We start from the raw sequence: 18,708 nt of genomic DNA, 5'->3' as shown, positions 1-18,708 counted from the left end.
TTATTGGATGTGTTTGGAGGAATAATGGGCGCAGGGGGGGGGGCTAGTTGCCCTCCAATCACTTTCAACTATTAAAATGGGCACTAGCCCTTTGAATTTCCAATCGAATGAGCCTTTTTTGAAGTTTCCACAACAACGCCTTCTATAAAAACCTTATATGCACCCAGGGCATAACTTAAAACCCTTGCCCCGAGGTTGTGGGGGAGTATCCTCCTCAAAAAAATATTTTTTCGAAATCAACTACGCTGAACAAAATGGCTATATCAAAATTTTGATTGGATGTGTTTGGGGGAATGATGGTCGTGAGGGGGGGGGGGGGCTAGTTGCCCTCTAATCACTTTCGGCTATTAAAAAGTGCACTAGGCCCTTGGAATTTCCAATCGAATGAGCCTTTTTTGAAGCTTCTACGGCAACGCCTTCTATAAGAACCTTATATGCCCCCAAGGCATAACTTAAAACTCTTGCCCCGAGGGTTGTGGGGGAGTTTTCTCCACAAAAAGATATTTTCTATCTGGAATTCAACTACGCTGAACAAAATGGCTATCTCAAACTTTTTATTGGATGTATTTGGGGGAATGATGGATTTGGGGGGGGGCTAGTTGCCCTCCAATCACTTTCTACTATTAAAAAGGGCACTAGCTATTCCAATTTCCAATCGAATGAGCCCTTTTCGAAGTTTCTATGACGACTCCTTCGATACGAAGTGCCCGGGTGTGGAGAAAAAAAACCTTGTGCCCACATCGTTCTTTACTTAGGCAGCGCTAGCGCGCTGCCTATGATTGAATCTAAAACGGTAGTCCCTGTTGAAAAATATAAAGAACTTACAGAAAAAAAGAAAAATCATGTTAATTTACCGAAAAAATCAAAATTATATGTCACTCACAGTTTGACTCTGATATTTGTTGGTCCAGTTTCTAAGACTGGTAATTCCGGCACCATTCTTGGAGGCTTATGCTCCAAAATAGTAAGATCGGTGTGTTTATTTTTTAAGTTACCGTGAGACTAGTAGACCATGTTTTCTACGCTGCTACACCTTTCTGTAGTAATCAACCGAATCGTTTCTATATTCGCTGCTGCTTCCGTTCCCTATAGCTTGCAACAACAATGAAGTAATATTACCAATGAGCTAATATTTTCGTATTAAAATTGATATTCTCTAAATTTCCTCATGACCTGAATTCCGTTTATATTTCCCTCTTCTTCTCCAAAAAAGTTCAAGTTTTAATTACCTTTGATAGCTTTTGAAAAATAAGGCATTTCTTTGAGGAGCGACCAAGAACGGCATTGGAAATTTTTGGAGAGGTTTTTGCCGTCATCTCTACATTGTATTGTGACTTCAATATCATAAGCGGTTGGACTTCTAGAATCAGAAAAAAAAATTTTATAGTAAAAACACAATCTAATCATCAATTAATTGAATATTTTAATATATTGCTTAATCATAACACATTAAATTTAGAAGTACCAGGGGACAGAGCTTCGCTCAGTGAAGCACATTTTGACATACAAGCGGTGTCCGGCGTATCTGCCCCTGCAAAGTTCCCCCATGGAAGATACCCCCGTAAAAATTTCAAATTATTATTAAAATAATGGCCGTACCACTAAAAAAAAAATAAATAAAAAAAATAAAAAAAAAAAATCCGTCCTACAAGACGTCAAGTCAATGGCACTCATTCTGCACCTGAGAGTCAACATGATATTTTCTGGGTATCAGCTATGGGTGGAGCCTCGTGTACGTCATATCAGCCTCCTCTCTGATTTGCCAACCGGCACATATTTACAATGTACGATATTATTCGCGAAATGACAGGACATCCTCATGTTTCGCTAGAACTGATTCAGGTCCCCATCCTTTTCTCGACCTCGGGCGCGGACAAAGCCAAGTTGTATTCACTGTGTCCTTTACTAATCTTCCAGCTAGAACCATGTGTCTGCTCCAACACTTTATGAATTTATTATAAACTTTTTCTTCCAAGGTTAACAGTGAAACCCACAAAAAGAAATCATGGCAAGAATCAGTCAGAAGTATCCAAGATGGCTGCAAAAACCATACCTAGGGCAAAAACCATCCACCTGAATGTATTAAACACGGACCTAGGCACAGAAAAATTTCTTGGGGAGGAATACAAGGTGGAAAAGAGAAGCTCTCTTGTTAGTACCACTCCTGAGGTTCGATATCCTCTAGCTGCAAGTAGGTTGTGGGTGACCCTACCCTCTCTTCAGAGGGTCTAGTGTTGCCTGGTCAAGCAGGTGTGATACTGGCGGGTGAGACCCTCCAAAGGATTTGGAAAAGCAGTCTTAGACACCTGGACACCATTGAGGAAGGCTTGTCTAAAAATGGAAAAAAAACGATAGCTGGAAGAAAGAACAAGCTTTGTGGAGGTTGGGGAAATCATCTCAATCAGGATGATGATTAGTATCGGGGAAAGTTTGATAGAAAAAGGCGTCCATTGTATTACACATACATTGGATAATATATCTTCCGTAAAATTGCTCTCTGTCAAGACATTTTGTTCACTGGAGCGAAGGAGATACAATTAAGTTCCAAGGTTTGGACGGGAAAACAGCCACGGGGGAAGAGGTGGTGACAAGTAACACTAACCTAGATCGCCTGGTCTTTGTACCAGGAGATGTACTTACCCATTTGCACTTGTTGCACTTTCAGGCCGCATCCAGACTCATCGTGGCACCCAGCAGACGACTACAAGTTTCTTTCCAGAGATTTTGCTCGAGGGTCGGAGCCTCCATAATTTCAAGACAGTGACGATCCCAGTGTCACCCAAATTTTCGGAAACAGCCAATAAGCTCTAGGTCAGCCTTGACTGTCGTGAGCCATGTTTTCTTCTGTCCTCCTGCTTTCTTCTTCCATACTGGTAGTGGAAGGCATTTGAGGAATTTCTTGGTAACATGCTCTTCCGATCTCCGCAAGGTGTGGCCAAACCACATCAGACGCCTCATTTTTACAACATCAGAGACAAGTGGGTGATCCCCACCTCTTCTCCTGACCTCTTCGTTCGAGACTCTGTCTGAGAGGCGAATGCCTAGTATATATAGCAAGCATTTGTGATGGAATACGTCCAAGTTTGACGCTTCCGCTGCTTTCAGTAACCAAGTTTCACACCCATAGAGAAGAACAGAGAGTACCATGGCTTCGTAGACTCGGAGCTTTGTGCGTGGAGAGATTTCGCTACGCTTCCAAAGCGAGTTCTTTAGCTACAGAAAGACGTTTCATGCTGAGGATATGTGATTCTGGAAATTTTCTGATGATTCCCTAGTTGCATATATCATTGAGCTAAGGTATTTAAACGACTGAACGTCCTCGATTTGACTACCATTTAGGATTACAGGGGTGTCATCCCTTCCATCTGTCCGCATCGTTTTGGTCTTCAGTAGGCTTATTTGGAGGCCAGTCAAAAGTGCTGTGCTTGCTACTTCATTAATCATGGCCTGGGTATCTGTAACAGACTCAGCAAGTACATCCAAATCGTCAGCTTAATCAAAATCTGTTTACTTCCACACCTTTATACTTGTCGAGGGCCACGAGAATCCAATCAATCTCGAAGTTGAATAAGATTGGTGACAGAACGTATCCTTGACGTACACCCTCCTCAATCAAAACCAGATCCGAAAGGTCACTATCAACTCTAACTTTGTTCCATCAGCCTTGGTTCCATTGTAGTATGCCTTCAGTAGTCTGACGATCTTCTCAGGGACTCTGTCCTCCTTCATTGTGACCCATATGGCGTGCAAATGGACCTAGTCAAAAGTCGTGATGAAATCAATAAAGATTTACATTGCCTCCTGCTGGTGTTTGAAGCGCTGTTCTAGGACCTGTCTTAAGCTAAAGATCTAATCACAGCAGCCCATGCCTGGTCTAAATCCTGCTTGGTTGAGAAATTCTAGTGTCTCTGAACCTATTTAGAAGTATGATTGCGAATATCTTTGCAGCAATCGTGATGAGGTGTATGCTTCGGTAGTTTTTACATTCCATTCCGTCTCCTTTTTTGAAGATAGAGACAATTATCGATGTCTTCTACTCATTGGGAGTGTATTCATTATCCCATACATCCGTAACAAGTTCATGGGGCTCATCTGCGGCCGACTCAGGTAGAGCTTTCCGCAGCTCCGCAGGGATGCCATCTATTCCAGGATTTTTGTGTTTTTTTAGGAGTTTAACTTACTGGCCTAGTTCCTCTCTAGTAGGTGCGTCCGTAGACACATTTTCATAAGAATGGCCTTCTGACGGGTTGGGTGAGGCTATGGGATATTGGTTTTCACTGCTAGTAATTCCTGGTCTTGGCAATTCTTGGAAGTGGGCCCGCCATCTTTCGATACGTTTTTCCCTACTTGTGAGCAGATGCCCGTCTTTCGATTTAAGCAGGGGGATGGTAGATTGATTTTTCTTCCCGTTACATTCTCCAAGAATCTGGTAAAGTTTCCTTGTATCATTTGGCGAGGCTGCTTTTTGCACCTCATCGGTCATAATTGACCACTAGGCCTTCTTGTCAGCTCTAGAAGATTTACGATATTCCTGATGGAGTGGTTTATATACAGTTGACTTTTTACTCGTCGTCTTCTTGTTCATTGTAGAGGATTTTACCGTTCTTTCAGAGATCTATTTTTTGGCTTTTCGTTTTACAACTCCGAGGATCTTTCTTTCGGTTTCCTTCACGTGGCCTTTGTAGTTGCTCCATTTTCTCTCTATCTTAGAAGCGGGCATCCTGATGAGTCTGTATTCTCGTCAAAACTTTTAGCGTCGTCTTGTAGGGTGGCGAAGCGGTTGGAAAGCTCAAGGACAAAGGATTCTCGGAGTTTATCTATTTTCAATTTAGATACATCTATTTTGTGACATTGCATGGGCGCCTTCTTTGTACTGAATCTGTACCTTAGCCTGGTCTTTAGCAAGAAGTGGTCGGATCTATTTTTTGATCCTGTGTCAGCACCTCTGTGCACCCTTGAGTCTAACATCAAGGTCTTCCACCTTGAGATATAAACAGGTTATCAATTACCTGTTTATGCTGTGAGCTTTCGTTCTTCCATCGCGGGATTCCCAGGTATATGTGTGGCAGGGCTTGTGTCGAAACCAAGTATTAGCAACAGCAAGATTGTTCTGCACTGCGAACAGGAGCAGTCTGTTTCCATTAGAGCACCTTTCACCGAGGCCATGATTGCCAATCGCCTGTTCGGGGTTATTCAGCCTGCCACCAACCCTTGTATTAAAATCACCTCCAATCACGAGTATATCTTTTCGGGGGATCCTGTCAATGACTATCTGAATTTTCCAGCAAAACTGATCTTTTAGGTGTTCAGGCGCACCTGTGGCTGGGCCGTATGCGCTAAGGATGGTCATGTTGTTATTTTGGCCTTTAAATCTTGCCCATACAATCCTGCTAGATGCTGCTGCCTCATATTCAAGGAGCCCAGTGGCCGCTTGTGGGGACAATATGAGGCCTACTCCTTCTAAACCAGAGCCATCAGTTGGTCCTGAGTTGTAAAATATGACCTTCTTCCCAGACGGTGCTTCTAGGTTAGAGATGTCACGTCTATTCAGCCTCGTCTCAGAGATGTCAAAGTTATAAATATGAAATTCTTCAGCTATAAAGGCTTGTGTCAGGGATCACTTTATCGAGCATCGGTCCCGGCAGCCAATGTTTAGGCCTTGTCTTCTTGATACAATGGTAGCTATCCCACTTTTTGACGAGGACGCAAGTATCGTCGCATCGCATAAAACCAAGGATGAAGTAGCCGAACTTTTACTCTGTATCACATTCATCATCTTTGTTGGACATTTCTTTGGGGTAAAATTCACCACAAGGTCCCCAGTCTTGCGGTGACCCGGAGCGCCTTAGCCATCACCTTGCTTGGCGTGAAGCTTAGTGATGTTTACGCCCCTTCATCACTTTGAGGTGCGCTGACGGATTTTCTATGCTGTCTAGGGACGCAGGGTCGAACTTCATTGCCTGGAGCTCCACTACAGCCATGGAAATTTCCATTTGCCTTACGGTCACCTGTACAAGTTCCTTGGGAAGATCAGCTCAGTTCATTTAATTACAAAACTACATAACACATTCCATCAATCAAAGTGGTCACCAAAGAAAGATATGAAAGCATTTGGGAGTAAAATAGAGTATAACCAAGTCTCAAGTCGAGGGAGATGGGAGGTTTAATAACTTAGCCACTGACTTGAAACTAGTTGAAGGAATTGAGAAGCGTAGTTTCTGGCCCAATTGAGATAAGGGGATATATGCTTCTCAAACCGGTTTAAAAAAAAGGACAGGAAGCCATTTTGCACAAAAAATGTTACGACTTTCACCCCTCCTCCCCTCTGGGGGTGGGACAATGAATGATGGCAGATAAATTATTCATCATTCTCGGAACATCGAATCACAAAATTCATTTTCTATGTGTCTTAAAAGCAAAAAAATCTTAAAAGAGACATAAAAAAACAATTTAGCTCACCTGCAATGAAACACTGGCCAGAAAACATGACAATTTACCTAGTAACACAGGTAAAACCAAGAAAGACCCAGATACGGAGGTGAAAACACTTGCTTTCAGTCAAACAGCACCGCTAACGGCAATCGAAAAAGGTGAGGAAATAAACAGTTTATGGATTTCTGAGTTAACTGACAGAAAGAAATGGATCAAAGGCTAATAAGAATTGCAATCCGAAAAATTTACCCAGTAAAAGAATCTAATTAAAGAATTTCCTTGAAAACATAGAGACAGAACAAGTTAATATCAAGCTATAGAAGACTATAGTAGAGTAGTACCTTATACTTCTATAGAGGCCCTAGGAATTACCATGTTATTCTATAGAGGCCTTAGGAACCACGTTATATAGAGGCCATAGGAACCACGTTCTATAGAGGCCATAGGAAGACGTTTCTATGGGACCTCTACACCTTTTCAAAGAGAGTGTGTACCCACTCACACTTATGTTATACTTCTAGGAGTTTATGGTCCTTCCTATGCTATTCTAGGAGTTTATGTTCCTTCCTATGCTATTCTAGGTGTTTATATTCCTTTCTATGCTATTCCAGCGGTTTATGTTCCTTGCTATGCTATTCTAGGAGCTTATGTTCCTTCCTATGCTATTCTAGGAGGTTATGTTCCTTCCTGTGCTATTTGCTTGTCTTATGTTCCTTGGTACCTATCCAGAGCATGTACTTATGGATTTGCTTGGTTTATTTTCCTTCCTATGCTATTCTAAGGGTTATGTTCCTTTCTATGCTATTCTAAGGGTTTATGTTCCTTCCTATGCTATTCTAAGGGTTTATGTTCCTTTCTATGCTATTCTAGGAGTTTATGTTCCTTCCTATGCTATTCTGAGGGTTTATGTTCCTTCCTATGTTATTCTATGGTACCTCTACAAGTAATTAAACATGTTTTGAAACTATATACTGTTTGCTTGCTTTATGTTCCCTTGGTAGCTTTCTAAACAAAGTGATAAAAGAAAACACGTCTAGAAACTTCATTCATTATGATAGTGTATAAAGTTTGAAACCTACGCCTGAGGTAGTACAGTTTCACGTGCAAATTGTAAAAAGCGAGCGAACTTTTCCTTGGTACCTTTCCAAACAAAGTGATAAAAAAAACATTTGTTTGAAACCTACGCCTGAGGTACTTCAGTTTCACGTGCACATTTCAAAAAGCGAGCAAACCTTTCCTGGGTACCTTTCCAAACAAAGTGATAAAAAAAAACATGTCATTAGCAACTTCGTAAAAAAGGGTTTAGCATTTGCGAATTGGACTCTATGAACGATATTAATTAATGTTTGAATAATAAGAGCGTGAATGATTCTAATTAGTGATTGGATTGTATGAAGGTGGAGAAAAAGGGTTAAAGTGATTAGCAGTTAAGGTAACTCATGGCTTATTTATTATAAATTTGGAGCAATATCAATCTATGGAAATGGTTAACGATGATAAAATGGTCTTATGACTTGACCTAGCTTTACTTCTTCGATGTGTTCTGTATAATACACAAGTGGCGTTTGAACAGTGTTGTCAATTTAAAATAGTGTTTAACGGTATAGTATACTAAAAAGTTGATACTAAGAGAGATGTAGATGGCAAGAAAAGAATTTTAATAATGAATAAATTTACTTCTTTGATGTGTTCTGTATAATACACAAGTGGCGTTTGAACAGTGTTGTCAGTTTAAAATAGAGTCTAACGTTATAGTATACTAAAAAGTTGATACTAAGAGAGATGTAGATACAAAGAAAATAATTTTAATAATGAAATTCAGAACAAACCTTAGAAATCCCTGCAAATCAAGTAGTAAGGTGTATGTGAGTACGAACCATCAAGGATGATAAGCACCAACGACCCTAACCAGCAGAGACATCAACCCCCCAGAATTCCCCTATCCCCAAACTCGAAGGGCACCCCCTCTCCCCAACTTTTTGGCCCCTCCCCCTATTTTTTTTTATTTTTTTTGAAGTTTTTTTTTAACTTTTTTTATTGTTTTTTTAACATTATATATTTTTTTAAACTTTTTTTTAAATGTCTTCGAATGAGATGAAACATACTTAAAACAAAAAAAATCACATTTAATATTTTCCAAACTCAAAATGAGAATGGTATAGACATGCTAGTCATGATCTTTACTATTAGAAAAATAATGTTTGTAGTAGCACTTTTTTTATTGGACTAACTATTTCCGTAAAATCTGAGGTAATAAGGGTTTTGACTGTAAACTCTAGTTTTTTGTAAGAAAATTATGGAAAATAAAATTCTCTGGTTCAAATGTGAAACTTAAGTCAATTTTTGGATCGAAAAATAAACTATTTCTGTAAAATCTGAGCTAATAAGGGCTTTTGACCGTAAATTCTAGTTTTTTGTAAGAAAATTATGGAAAAAACATGTGAAACTTAAGTCCATTTTTGGATCAAAAAATAAGCTTACGTGCGCGCACGTAAGCTAACCTAACCTAGCCTATGGTTTTGATATTTCCGAGGTGCTTTCCTAGTGGCACTGCTGACATCTATAACCGGTCTAACCTAAATTCAACGTAACGACGTATGAAGTCAAAATGAACAGAACTTGGATTTTATGACTGTTATCTGATGTATCCGATAATAACTTTGAAAACGAATTTATTATTTCTGGTACTTAGATTTTGTCAATTTAATCCGATGTATGTGACATGTGATCTTGATAAAGCATTTAAGGGATATTGATAAAGCATTTATTCACTCTTATACTTACATTTTGTCAATTTTATCCCATCTATATGAGAAATGGATGTTGATATAGAATTTAATTACTCTGATACTTAGATTTTGTCAACTTTATCCCAAGTATTCGAGAAATGGATGCTGATATAGAATTTAATCAATCTGAGACTTAGATTTTTGTCAATTTTATCTGGTATAGCCGAAAAATGATGTTGATAATGCATTTCAAGGATGTTGATAAAGCATTTATTCACTCTGATACTTAGATTTTGTCAATTTTACCCCATGTATCCGAGAAAGGGATGTTGATATGGAATTTAATCACTCTGATACTTAGATTCTGTAAGTTTTATCAGACATATCTAACTAAAGGATGTTGATAATAAATTTAGATTTTTTCAATTTTATTCAACATATTCGACAAAGGATGCTGAACAAGCATTTATTCACTCTGATATTTAGATTTTGTTAATTATAATTGTTGTAACTGATAAAAGATGTTGATAAAAAATAAATTATTCACTCTATCACTTAGATTTTGTCAATTTTAATCTATGTATCCGAGAAAAGGATGTTTATGCAGAATTTAATCACACTGATACTTAGATTTTGTCAATTTTATCCAGCATATCCGATAAAGGATTTTGTTAAAGCATTTATTCATTCTGATATTTAGATTTTGTCAATTTTTAGTCGATGTATCTGACAAGGGATGTTGATAAAAAAAAAAAGTTTGTTCACTCTGGCACTTATATTTTATCAATTTTTATTCGATGTATCTGGCAAAGGATGTTGATAAAGAAAATTATTCACTCTGATACTTAGATTTCGTCAATTTTATTTGATGTATCTGTCAAAGGATGTTGATAAAAAAAATTATTCACGCTGACACTTATATTTTATCAGTTTTATTCGATGTATCTGGCAAAGGATGTTCATAAAAAAAATTATTCACGCTGATACTTAGATTTTGTTAATTTTATCCGACATATCCAACAAAGGATGTTGATAATGAATTTATCCATTCTGAAATTTAGATTTTGTCAATTTTAGTTGATGTATCTGACAAAAGATGTTGATAAAAAAAATTCATTCACTCTGACACTTAGATTCTGTCAATTTTATCCTATGTATCCGAGAAAAGGATGTTGATATAGAATTTAGTCACTCTGATACTTAGATTTTGTCTATTTTATCCGACATATCCGATAAATGATGTTGATAATGCATTTATTCACTCTGGTATTTAGATTTTGTCACTTTTATCCGTTATATTCGACAAAGGATGCTGATAAAGCATTTATTCACTCTGATACTTAGATTTTGTCAATTATATTCGATGTATCTGACAATAGATGTTAGTATAAAAAAATCTTTTCAGTCTGACGCTTATATTTTTTCAATTTTATCCCATGTATTCGAGAAAGGGTTGTTTATATAGAATTTAATCAATCTGATACTTAGATTTTGTCAATTTTATCCGACATATCTGATAAATGATGTTGTTAAAGCATTTATTCATTCTGAAATTTAGATTTTGTCAATTTTATTTGATGTATCTGACAAAGGATGTTGATAAAAAAAATTATTCACTCTGACACTTAGATTCTGTCAATTTTATCCGATGTATCTGACAAAAGATGTTTATAAAACAAAATCTATTCACTCTCACTTAGATTTTGTCAACTTTTTCCTATGTATCCGAGAAATGGATGTTGATATAGAATTTAATCACTCCTATACTTAGATTTTGTGAAATTGCTGTATTGTCAAGGATGTTGATAATGAATTTCTTCACTCTGATACTTAGATTTTGTCCATTTTATCCCATGTATCTGAGAAAGGGATGTTGATATAGAATTTAATAATTATGATACTTATATTCTGTCAATTTTATCCAACATATCCGACAAAGGATGCTGTGAAAACATTTATTTATTCTGATATTTACATTTTGTCAATTTTATTCAACATATCAGACAAAGGGTGCTGAAATAGCATTTATTCACTCTGATATTTAGATTTTGTTAATTGTAATTGTTGTAACTGATAAAAGATGTTGATAAAAAATAAATTATTCATTCTAATACTTAGATCTTTCTAATTTTACCCGTTTTACTCGAGAAATGGTTGCTTATATAGAATTTGATCAGTCTGATGCTCAAAGTTTTTCAATTTTATCCCATGTACCTGAGACGGAGATGTTGATATAAACATTAATCAATCTGATGCTTAGATTTTGTCAATTTTATCCGATATTTTATCCTATGTATCCGAGAAAAGGATGCTTATATAGAATTTATTCACTCTGATACTTAGATTTTGTCAATTTTATCCGACATATCCGATAAAGGACGTTGTTAAAACATTTATTGATTCTGAAATTTAGATTTTGTCAATTTTATTTGATGTATCTGCCAAAAGGATGTTGATAAAAAAAAAATTATTCACTCTGACACTTAGATTCTGTCAATTTTATCCGATGTATCTGACAAAAGATGTTGATAGATAAAATTTATTCACTCTAACACTTAGATTTTGTCAACTTTTCCCTATGTATCCGAGAAATGCATGTTGATATAGAATTTAATCACTCTTATATTAGATTTTGTGAAATTGCTGTACAGTGTGTCTAGGAAGCGACTTCAATCGATAATGAATGTTAATAAAGAATTCGTTCAATTTTTTTTCATAATTTCATGAATAAAGTTTTTGTATTGTGAATCCAAGAGGTGAATTCGAGAAAGAGTGTGTTACTTACTTACTTACTTACAATTTTTTCATAATGACATAATGACATATCCAACAACGGATGTTAATTAAGAAAGCTAAAATTTTAAAGAAATAGTTTGTTTTTCGATCCAAAACTGGACTTAAGTTTCACATTTGAACCAGAGAATTGTATTTTGCATAATTTTCGTACAAAAACTAGAGTTTACGGTCAAAACCCCTTATTAGCTCAGATTTTACAGAAATAGTTTATTTTTCGATCCAAAAATGGACTTAAGTTTCACATTTGAACCAGAGAATTGTATTTTACATAATTTTCTTACAAAAAACTAGATTTTACGGTCAAAAACCCTTATTAGCTCAGATTTTACGGAAATAGTTTTATTTTTCGATCCAAAAATGGACTTAAGTTTCACATTTGAACCAGAGAATTGTATTTACAAAACTGGACTTAAATTTCACCTATGAGCCAACGAATTGTATTTTCCGTAATTTTCTTACAAAAAACTAGAGTTTACGGTCAAAAACCCTTATTAGCTCAGATTTTACGGAAATAGTTTTATTTTTCGATACTAAAAAGGACTTAAGTTTCACATTTGAACCAGAGAATTTTATTTTCCATAATTTTCTTACAAAAAAAACTAGAGTTTACGGTCAAAAACCCTTATTAGCTCAGATTTTACAGAAATAGTTTATTTTTCGATCCAAAACTGGACATAAGTTTCACTTATGAAATAACGAATTGTATTTTCCATAATTTTCTTACAGAAAACTAGAGTTTATGGTCAAAAACCCTTATTAGCTCAGATTTTACAGGAATAGTTTATTTTTCGATCCAAAAATGGACTTCAGTTTCACATTTGAACCAGTGAATTGTATTTTCCATAATTTTCTTACAAAAAACTAGATTTTAAGGTCAAAAACCCTTATTAGCTCAGATTTTACGGAAATAGTTTTATTTTTCGATCCGAAAATGGACTTAAGTTTCACATTTGAACCAGAGAATTGTATTTATAAAACTGGACTTAAATTTCACCTATGAGCCAACGAATTGTATTTTCCGTAATTTTCTTACAAAAAACTAGAGTTTACGGTCAAAAACCCTTATTAGCTCAGATTTTACGGAAATAGTTTTATTTTTCGATCCAGAAATGGACTTCAGTTTCACAATTGAACCAGAGAATTGTATTTTCCATAATTTTCTTACAAAAAACTAGAGTTTACGGTCATAAACCCTTATTAGCTCAGATTTTACAGAAATAGTTTATTTTTCGATCCAAAACTGGACATAAGTTTCACTTATGAAATAACGAATTGTATTTTCCATAATTTTCTTACAGAAAACTAGAGTTTATGGTCAAAAACCCTTATTAGCTCAGATTTTACAGGAATAGTTTATTTTTCGATCCAAAAATGGACTTCAGTTTCACATTTGAACCAGAGAATTGTATTTTCCATAATTTTCTTACAAAAAACTAGAGTTTACAGTCAAAAACCCTTATTAGCTCAGATTTTACGGAAATAGTTTTATTTTTCGATCCAAAAATGGACTTAAGTTTCACATTTGAACCAGAGAATTGTATTTTCCATAATTTTCTTACAAAAAAATAGAGTTTACGGTCAAAATTCCTTATTAGCTCAGATTTTATAGAAATAGTTTATTTTCCGATCCAAAACTGGACTTAAGTTTCACTTATGAGCCAACGAATTGTATTTTCTATAATTTTCTTACAAAAAACTAGAGTTTACAGTCAACAACCCTTATTAGCTCATATTTTACGGAAATAGTTTTATTTTTCAATCGAAAAATGGACCTAAGTTTCACATTTGAACCAGAGAATTGTGTTTTCCATAATTTTCTTACAAAGAACTAGAGTTTACGGTCAAAAACCCTTATTAGCTCAGATTTTACAGAAATAGTTTATTTTTTGATCCATACCTAGACTTAAGTTTCGCATTTGAACCAGAGAATTGTATTTTAAATCATTTTCTTACCAAAAACTAGAGTTTACGGTTAAAAACTCTTATTAGATCAGATTTTACGGAAATAGTTTTATTTTTCGATCCATAAATGGACTTGAGTTCCACATTTGAACCAGAGAAGTGTATTTTCCATAATTTTCTTACAAAAAACTATAGTTTACAGTCAAAAACCCTTATTAGCTCAGATTTTACGGAAATAGTTCTATTGTTCGATACAAAAATGGACTTAAGTTTCACATTTGAACCAGAGAATTGTATTTTTCCATAATTTTCTTACAAAAAACTAGAGTTTACAGTCAAAAACCCTTATTAGCTCAGATTTTACAGAAATAGTTTATTTTTGGATTCAAAACTGGACTTAAATTTCACCTTTGAGACAACGAATTGTATTTTCCATAATTTTCTTACAAAAAACTAGAGTTTGCGGTCAAAAACCCTTATTAGCTCAGATTTTACGGAAATAGTTTTATTTTTCGATCCAAAAATGGACTTCAGTTTCACATTTGAACCAGAGAATTGTATTTTCCATAATTTTCTTACAAAAAAAACTAGAGTTTACGGTCAAAAACCCTTATTAGCTCAGATTTTACAGAAATAGTTTATTTTTCGATACAAAACTGGACATAAGTTTCACTTATGAGCTAACGAATTGTATTTTCCATAATTTTCTTACAGAAAACTAGAGTTTATTGTCAAAAACCCTTATTAGCTCAGATTTTACAGGAATAGTTTATTTTTCGATCCAAAAATGGACTTCAGTTTCACATTTGAACCAGAGAATTGTATTTTCCATAATTTTCTTACAAAAAACTAGAGTTTACAGTCAAAAACCCTTATTAGCTCAGATTTTACGGAAATAGTTTTATTTTTCGATCCAAAAATGGACTTAAGTTTCACATTTGAACCAGATAATTGTATTTTCCATAATTTTCTTACAAAAAAATAGAGTTCACAGTCAAAATTCCTTATTAGCTCAGATTTTACAGAAATATTTTATTTTTAGATCCAAAACTGGACTAAAGTTTCACCTATGAGCTAACGAATTGTATTTTCCATAATTGTCTTACAAAAAACTAGAGTTTCCGGTCAAAAACCCTTAATAGCTCAGATTTTACGGGAATAGTTTTATTTTTCGATCCAAAAATGGACGTAAGTTTCACATTTGAACCAGGGAATTGTATTTTCCATAATTTTCTTACAAAGAACTAGAGTTTACGGTCAAAAACCCTTATTAGCTCAGATTTTACAAAAATAGTTTAGTTTTCGATCAAAAAATGGACTTAAGTCTCACATTTGAACCAGAGAATTGTATTTTCCATAATTTTCTTACCAAAAACTAGAGTTTACGGTCAAAAACCCTTATTAGCTCAGATTTTACGGAAATAGTTTTATTTTTAGATCCGAAAATGGACTTAAGTTTCACATTTGAACCAGAGAATTGTATTTTCCATAATTTTCTTACAAAAAACTAGAGTTTAAGGTCAAAAACCCTTATCAGCTCAGATTTTACGGAAATAGTTCTATTGATTGATCCAAAAATGGACTTAAGTTTCACATTTGAATCAGAGAATTGTATTCTCCATAATTTTCTTACAAAAAACTAGAGTTTACAGTCAAGAACCCTTATTAGCTCAGATTCTACAGAAATAGTTTATTTTTCGATCCAAAACTGGACTTAAATTTCACCTATGAGCCAACGAATTGTATTTTCCATAATTTTCTTACAAAAAACTAGAGTTTACGGTCAAAAACCCTTATTAGCTCAGATTTTACGAAAATAGTTTTATTTTTCGATCCAAAAATGGACTTCAGTTTCACATTTGAACCAGAGAATTGTATTTTCCATAATTTTCTTACAAAAACTAGAGTTTACGGTCAAAAACGCTTATTAGCTCAGATTTTACGGATATAGTTTTATTATATAGTTTGGACATAAGTTTCACTTATGAGCAAACGAATTGTATTTTCCGTAATTATCTTACAAAAAACTAGAGTTTATGGTCAAAAACCCTTATTAGCTCAGATTTTACAGAAATAGTTTATTTTTCGATCCAAAAATGGACTTCAGTTTCACATTTGAACCAGAGAATTGTATTTTCCATAATTTTCTTACAAAAAACTAGAGTTTACGGTCAAAAACCCTTATTAGCTCAGAGTGTACGGAAATAGTTTTATTTGTCGATCCAAAAATGGACTTAAGTTTCACATTTGAACCAGAAAATTGTATTTTCCATAATTTTCTTTCAAAAAACTGAAGTTTACGGTCAAAAACCCTTATTAGCTCAGATTTTACGGAAATGGTTTTATTTTTTGATCCAAAAATGGACTTAAGTTTCAAATTTGAACCAGAGAATTGTATTTTCCATAATTTTCTTACAAAAAACTAGAATTTACAGTCAAAAACCCTTATTAGCTCAGATTTTACAGAAATAGTTTATTTTTCGATCCTAAACTGGACTTAAGTTTCACCTATGAGCCATCGAATTGTATTTCCCCTAATTTTTTTACAAAAAACTATAGTTTAAGGCCAAAACCTCTTTAGAGCTTTGAATTAACGTGTCTAGTTTTACTTTTCGGTCCAAAATGGAACTCACTTTCACGTTTTATCCAGGGGACTGACTTTGCCATAATGGTATTACAAAAAAACTAGAGTTTATAGCCAAAACTACCTATTCACTCAGGTTTTATATAAACAGTTTATTCTTCGATTTATAATTGGACTTATGTTTCAATTATGAGCCAACGAATTGTATTTTCCATAATTTTCTTACAGAAAACTAGAGTTTATGGTCAAAAACCCTTATTAGCTCAGATTTTACAGAAATAGTTTATTTTTCGATCCAAAAATGGACTTCAGTTTCACATTTGAACCAGAGAATTGTATTTTCCATAATTTTCTTACAAAAAACTAGAGTTTACAGTCAAAAACCCTTATTAGCTCAGATTGTACGGAAAGAGTTTTATTTGTCGATCCAAAAATGGACTTAAGTTTCACATTTGAACCAGAGAATTGTATTTTCTATAATTTTCTTACAAAAAAAACCTAGAGTTTACGGTCAAGAACCTTTATTAACTCAGATCTTACGGAAAAAATATTATTTTTCGATCCAAGAATAGATTTAAGTTTCAAACTTGAAACAGAGAATTGTATTTTCCATAATTTTCTAACAAAAAACTAGAGTTTACGGTCAAAAACCCTTATTAGCTCAGATTTTATAGAAATAGTTTATTCTTCGATCCAAAACTGGACTTAAGTTTCACCTATCATCTAACGAATTGTATTTTCAGTCAATTTATTACAAAAACTAGAGTTTACGGTCATAAATCCTTATTAACTCATATTTTACGGAAATATTTTTTTTTTTCAATCGAAAAATGGACCTAAGTTTCAAATTTGAACCAGAGAATTGTATTTTCCATAATTTTCTTACAAAGAACTAGAGTTTACGGTCAAAAACCCTTATTAGCTCAGATTTTACAGAAATAGTTTATTTTTTCGATCCAACAATGGACTTAAGTTTCAAATTTGAACCAGAGAATTGTATTTTCCATAGTTTTCATACCAAAAACTAGATTTTACGGTCAAAAACCCTTATTAGCTCAGATTTTACGGGAATAGTTTTTTTTTCGATCCAAAACTGGACTTAAGTTTTATATTTGAACCAGAGAATTGTATTTTTCATAGTTTTCTTACAAAAAACTAGAGTTTACGGTCAAAAACCCTTATCAGCTCAGATTTTACGGAAATAGTTCTAATTTTCGATCCAAAAATGGACTTAAGTTTCACATTTGAACCAGAGAATTGTATTTTCGATAATTTTATACAAAAAACTAGAGTTTACAGTCAAAAACCCTTATTAGCTCAGATTTTACAGAAATAGTTTATTTTTGGATTCAAAACTCGACTTAAAATTCACCTATGAGCCAAAGAATTGTATTTTCCATAATTTTCTTACAATAAACTAGAGTTTACGGTCAAAAACCCTTATTAGCTCAGATTTTACGGAAATAGTTTTATTTTTCGATCCAAAAATGGACTTCAGTTTCACATTTGAACCAGAGAATTGTATTTTCCATAATTTTCTTACAAAAAAAACTAGAGTTTACGGTCAAAAACCCTTATTAGCTCAGATTTTACAGAAATAGTTTATTTTTCAATCCAAAACTGGACATAAGTTTCACTTATGAGGTAACGAATTGTATTTTCCATAATTTTCTTACAGAAAACTAGAGTTTATGGTCAAAAACCCTTATTAGCTCAGATTTTACAGAAATAGTTTATTTTTCGATCCAAAAATGGACTTCAGTTTCACATTTGAACCAGAGAATTGTATTTTCCATAATTTTCTTACAAAAAACTAGAGTTTACGGTCAAAAACCCTTATTAGCTCAGAGTGTACGGAAATAGTTTTATTTGTCGATCCAAAAATTGTATTTTCCATAATTTTCTTATAAAAAAAACTAGAGTTTACGGTCAAAAACCCTTATTAGCTCAGATTTTACAGAAATAGTTTATTTTTCAATCCAAAACTGGACATAAGTTTCCTTTTTTTATTTTTCAATCGAAAAATGGACCTAAGTTTCACATTTGAACCAGAGAATTGTATTGTCCATAATTTTCTTACAAAAAACTAGAGTTTACGGTCAAAAACCCTTATTAGCTCAGATTTTACAGAAATAGTTTATTTTTCGATCCAAAAATGGACTTAATTTTCACATTTGAACCAGTGAATTGTATTTTCCATAATTTTCTTACAAAAAAATAGAGTTTAAAGTAAAAAACCCTTATTAGCTCAGATTTTAAGTAAAT

The 18,708-nt window shown here is 34.1% G+C and overlaps 3 protein-coding genes across 3 annotated transcripts in view; all 3 read right to left on the bottom strand.

Moving 5' to 3' along the window:
* Positions 1-2,672, bottom strand: part of LOC148950745 (SANT and BTB domain regulator of class switch recombination) — a 205,171-nt gene extending 202,499 nt beyond the window's left edge. Inside the window, exons 1-2 of the mRNA XM_089091935.1 lie at positions 2,641-2,672; positions 1,230-1,399 (exon numbers count right to left, since the gene is read on the bottom strand). Coding sequence (XP_088948061.1) covers positions 1,230-1,399; positions 2,641-2,672 — 202 coding nt within the window. The remainder of the gene's footprint in view (positions 1-1,229; positions 1,400-2,640) is intronic.
* A 103-nt stretch (positions 2,673-2,775) lies between these two features.
* On the bottom strand, positions 2,776-3,147 carry LOC148950744 (uncharacterized). Its single transcript, XM_089091934.1, has one exon. The coding sequence runs from the start codon at positions 3,145-3,147 to the stop codon at positions 2,776-2,778; it is 372 nt and encodes a 123-aa protein (XP_088948060.1).
* A 1,858-nt stretch (positions 3,148-5,005) lies between these two features.
* Positions 5,006-18,708, bottom strand: part of LOC148950743 (protein CFDP2-like) — a 44,744-nt gene continuing 31,041 nt past the window's right edge. The window contains exon 2 of the mRNA XM_089091933.1: positions 5,006-5,595. Coding sequence (XP_088948059.1) covers positions 5,006-5,595 — 590 coding nt within the window. The remainder of the gene's footprint in view (positions 5,596-18,708) is intronic.

This window comes from Artemia sp. Qi Xiang Cuo, chromosome 7 (genome assembly GCF_049724085.1).
Source record: "Artemia sp. Qi Xiang Cuo chromosome 7, ASM4972408v1, whole genome shotgun sequence".
In the NCBI taxonomy this organism is placed as follows: domain Eukaryota; kingdom Metazoa; phylum Arthropoda; class Branchiopoda; order Anostraca; family Artemiidae; genus Artemia; species Artemia sp. Qi Xiang Cuo.
This window is presented reverse-complemented; position numbering and strand designations above follow the sequence as displayed.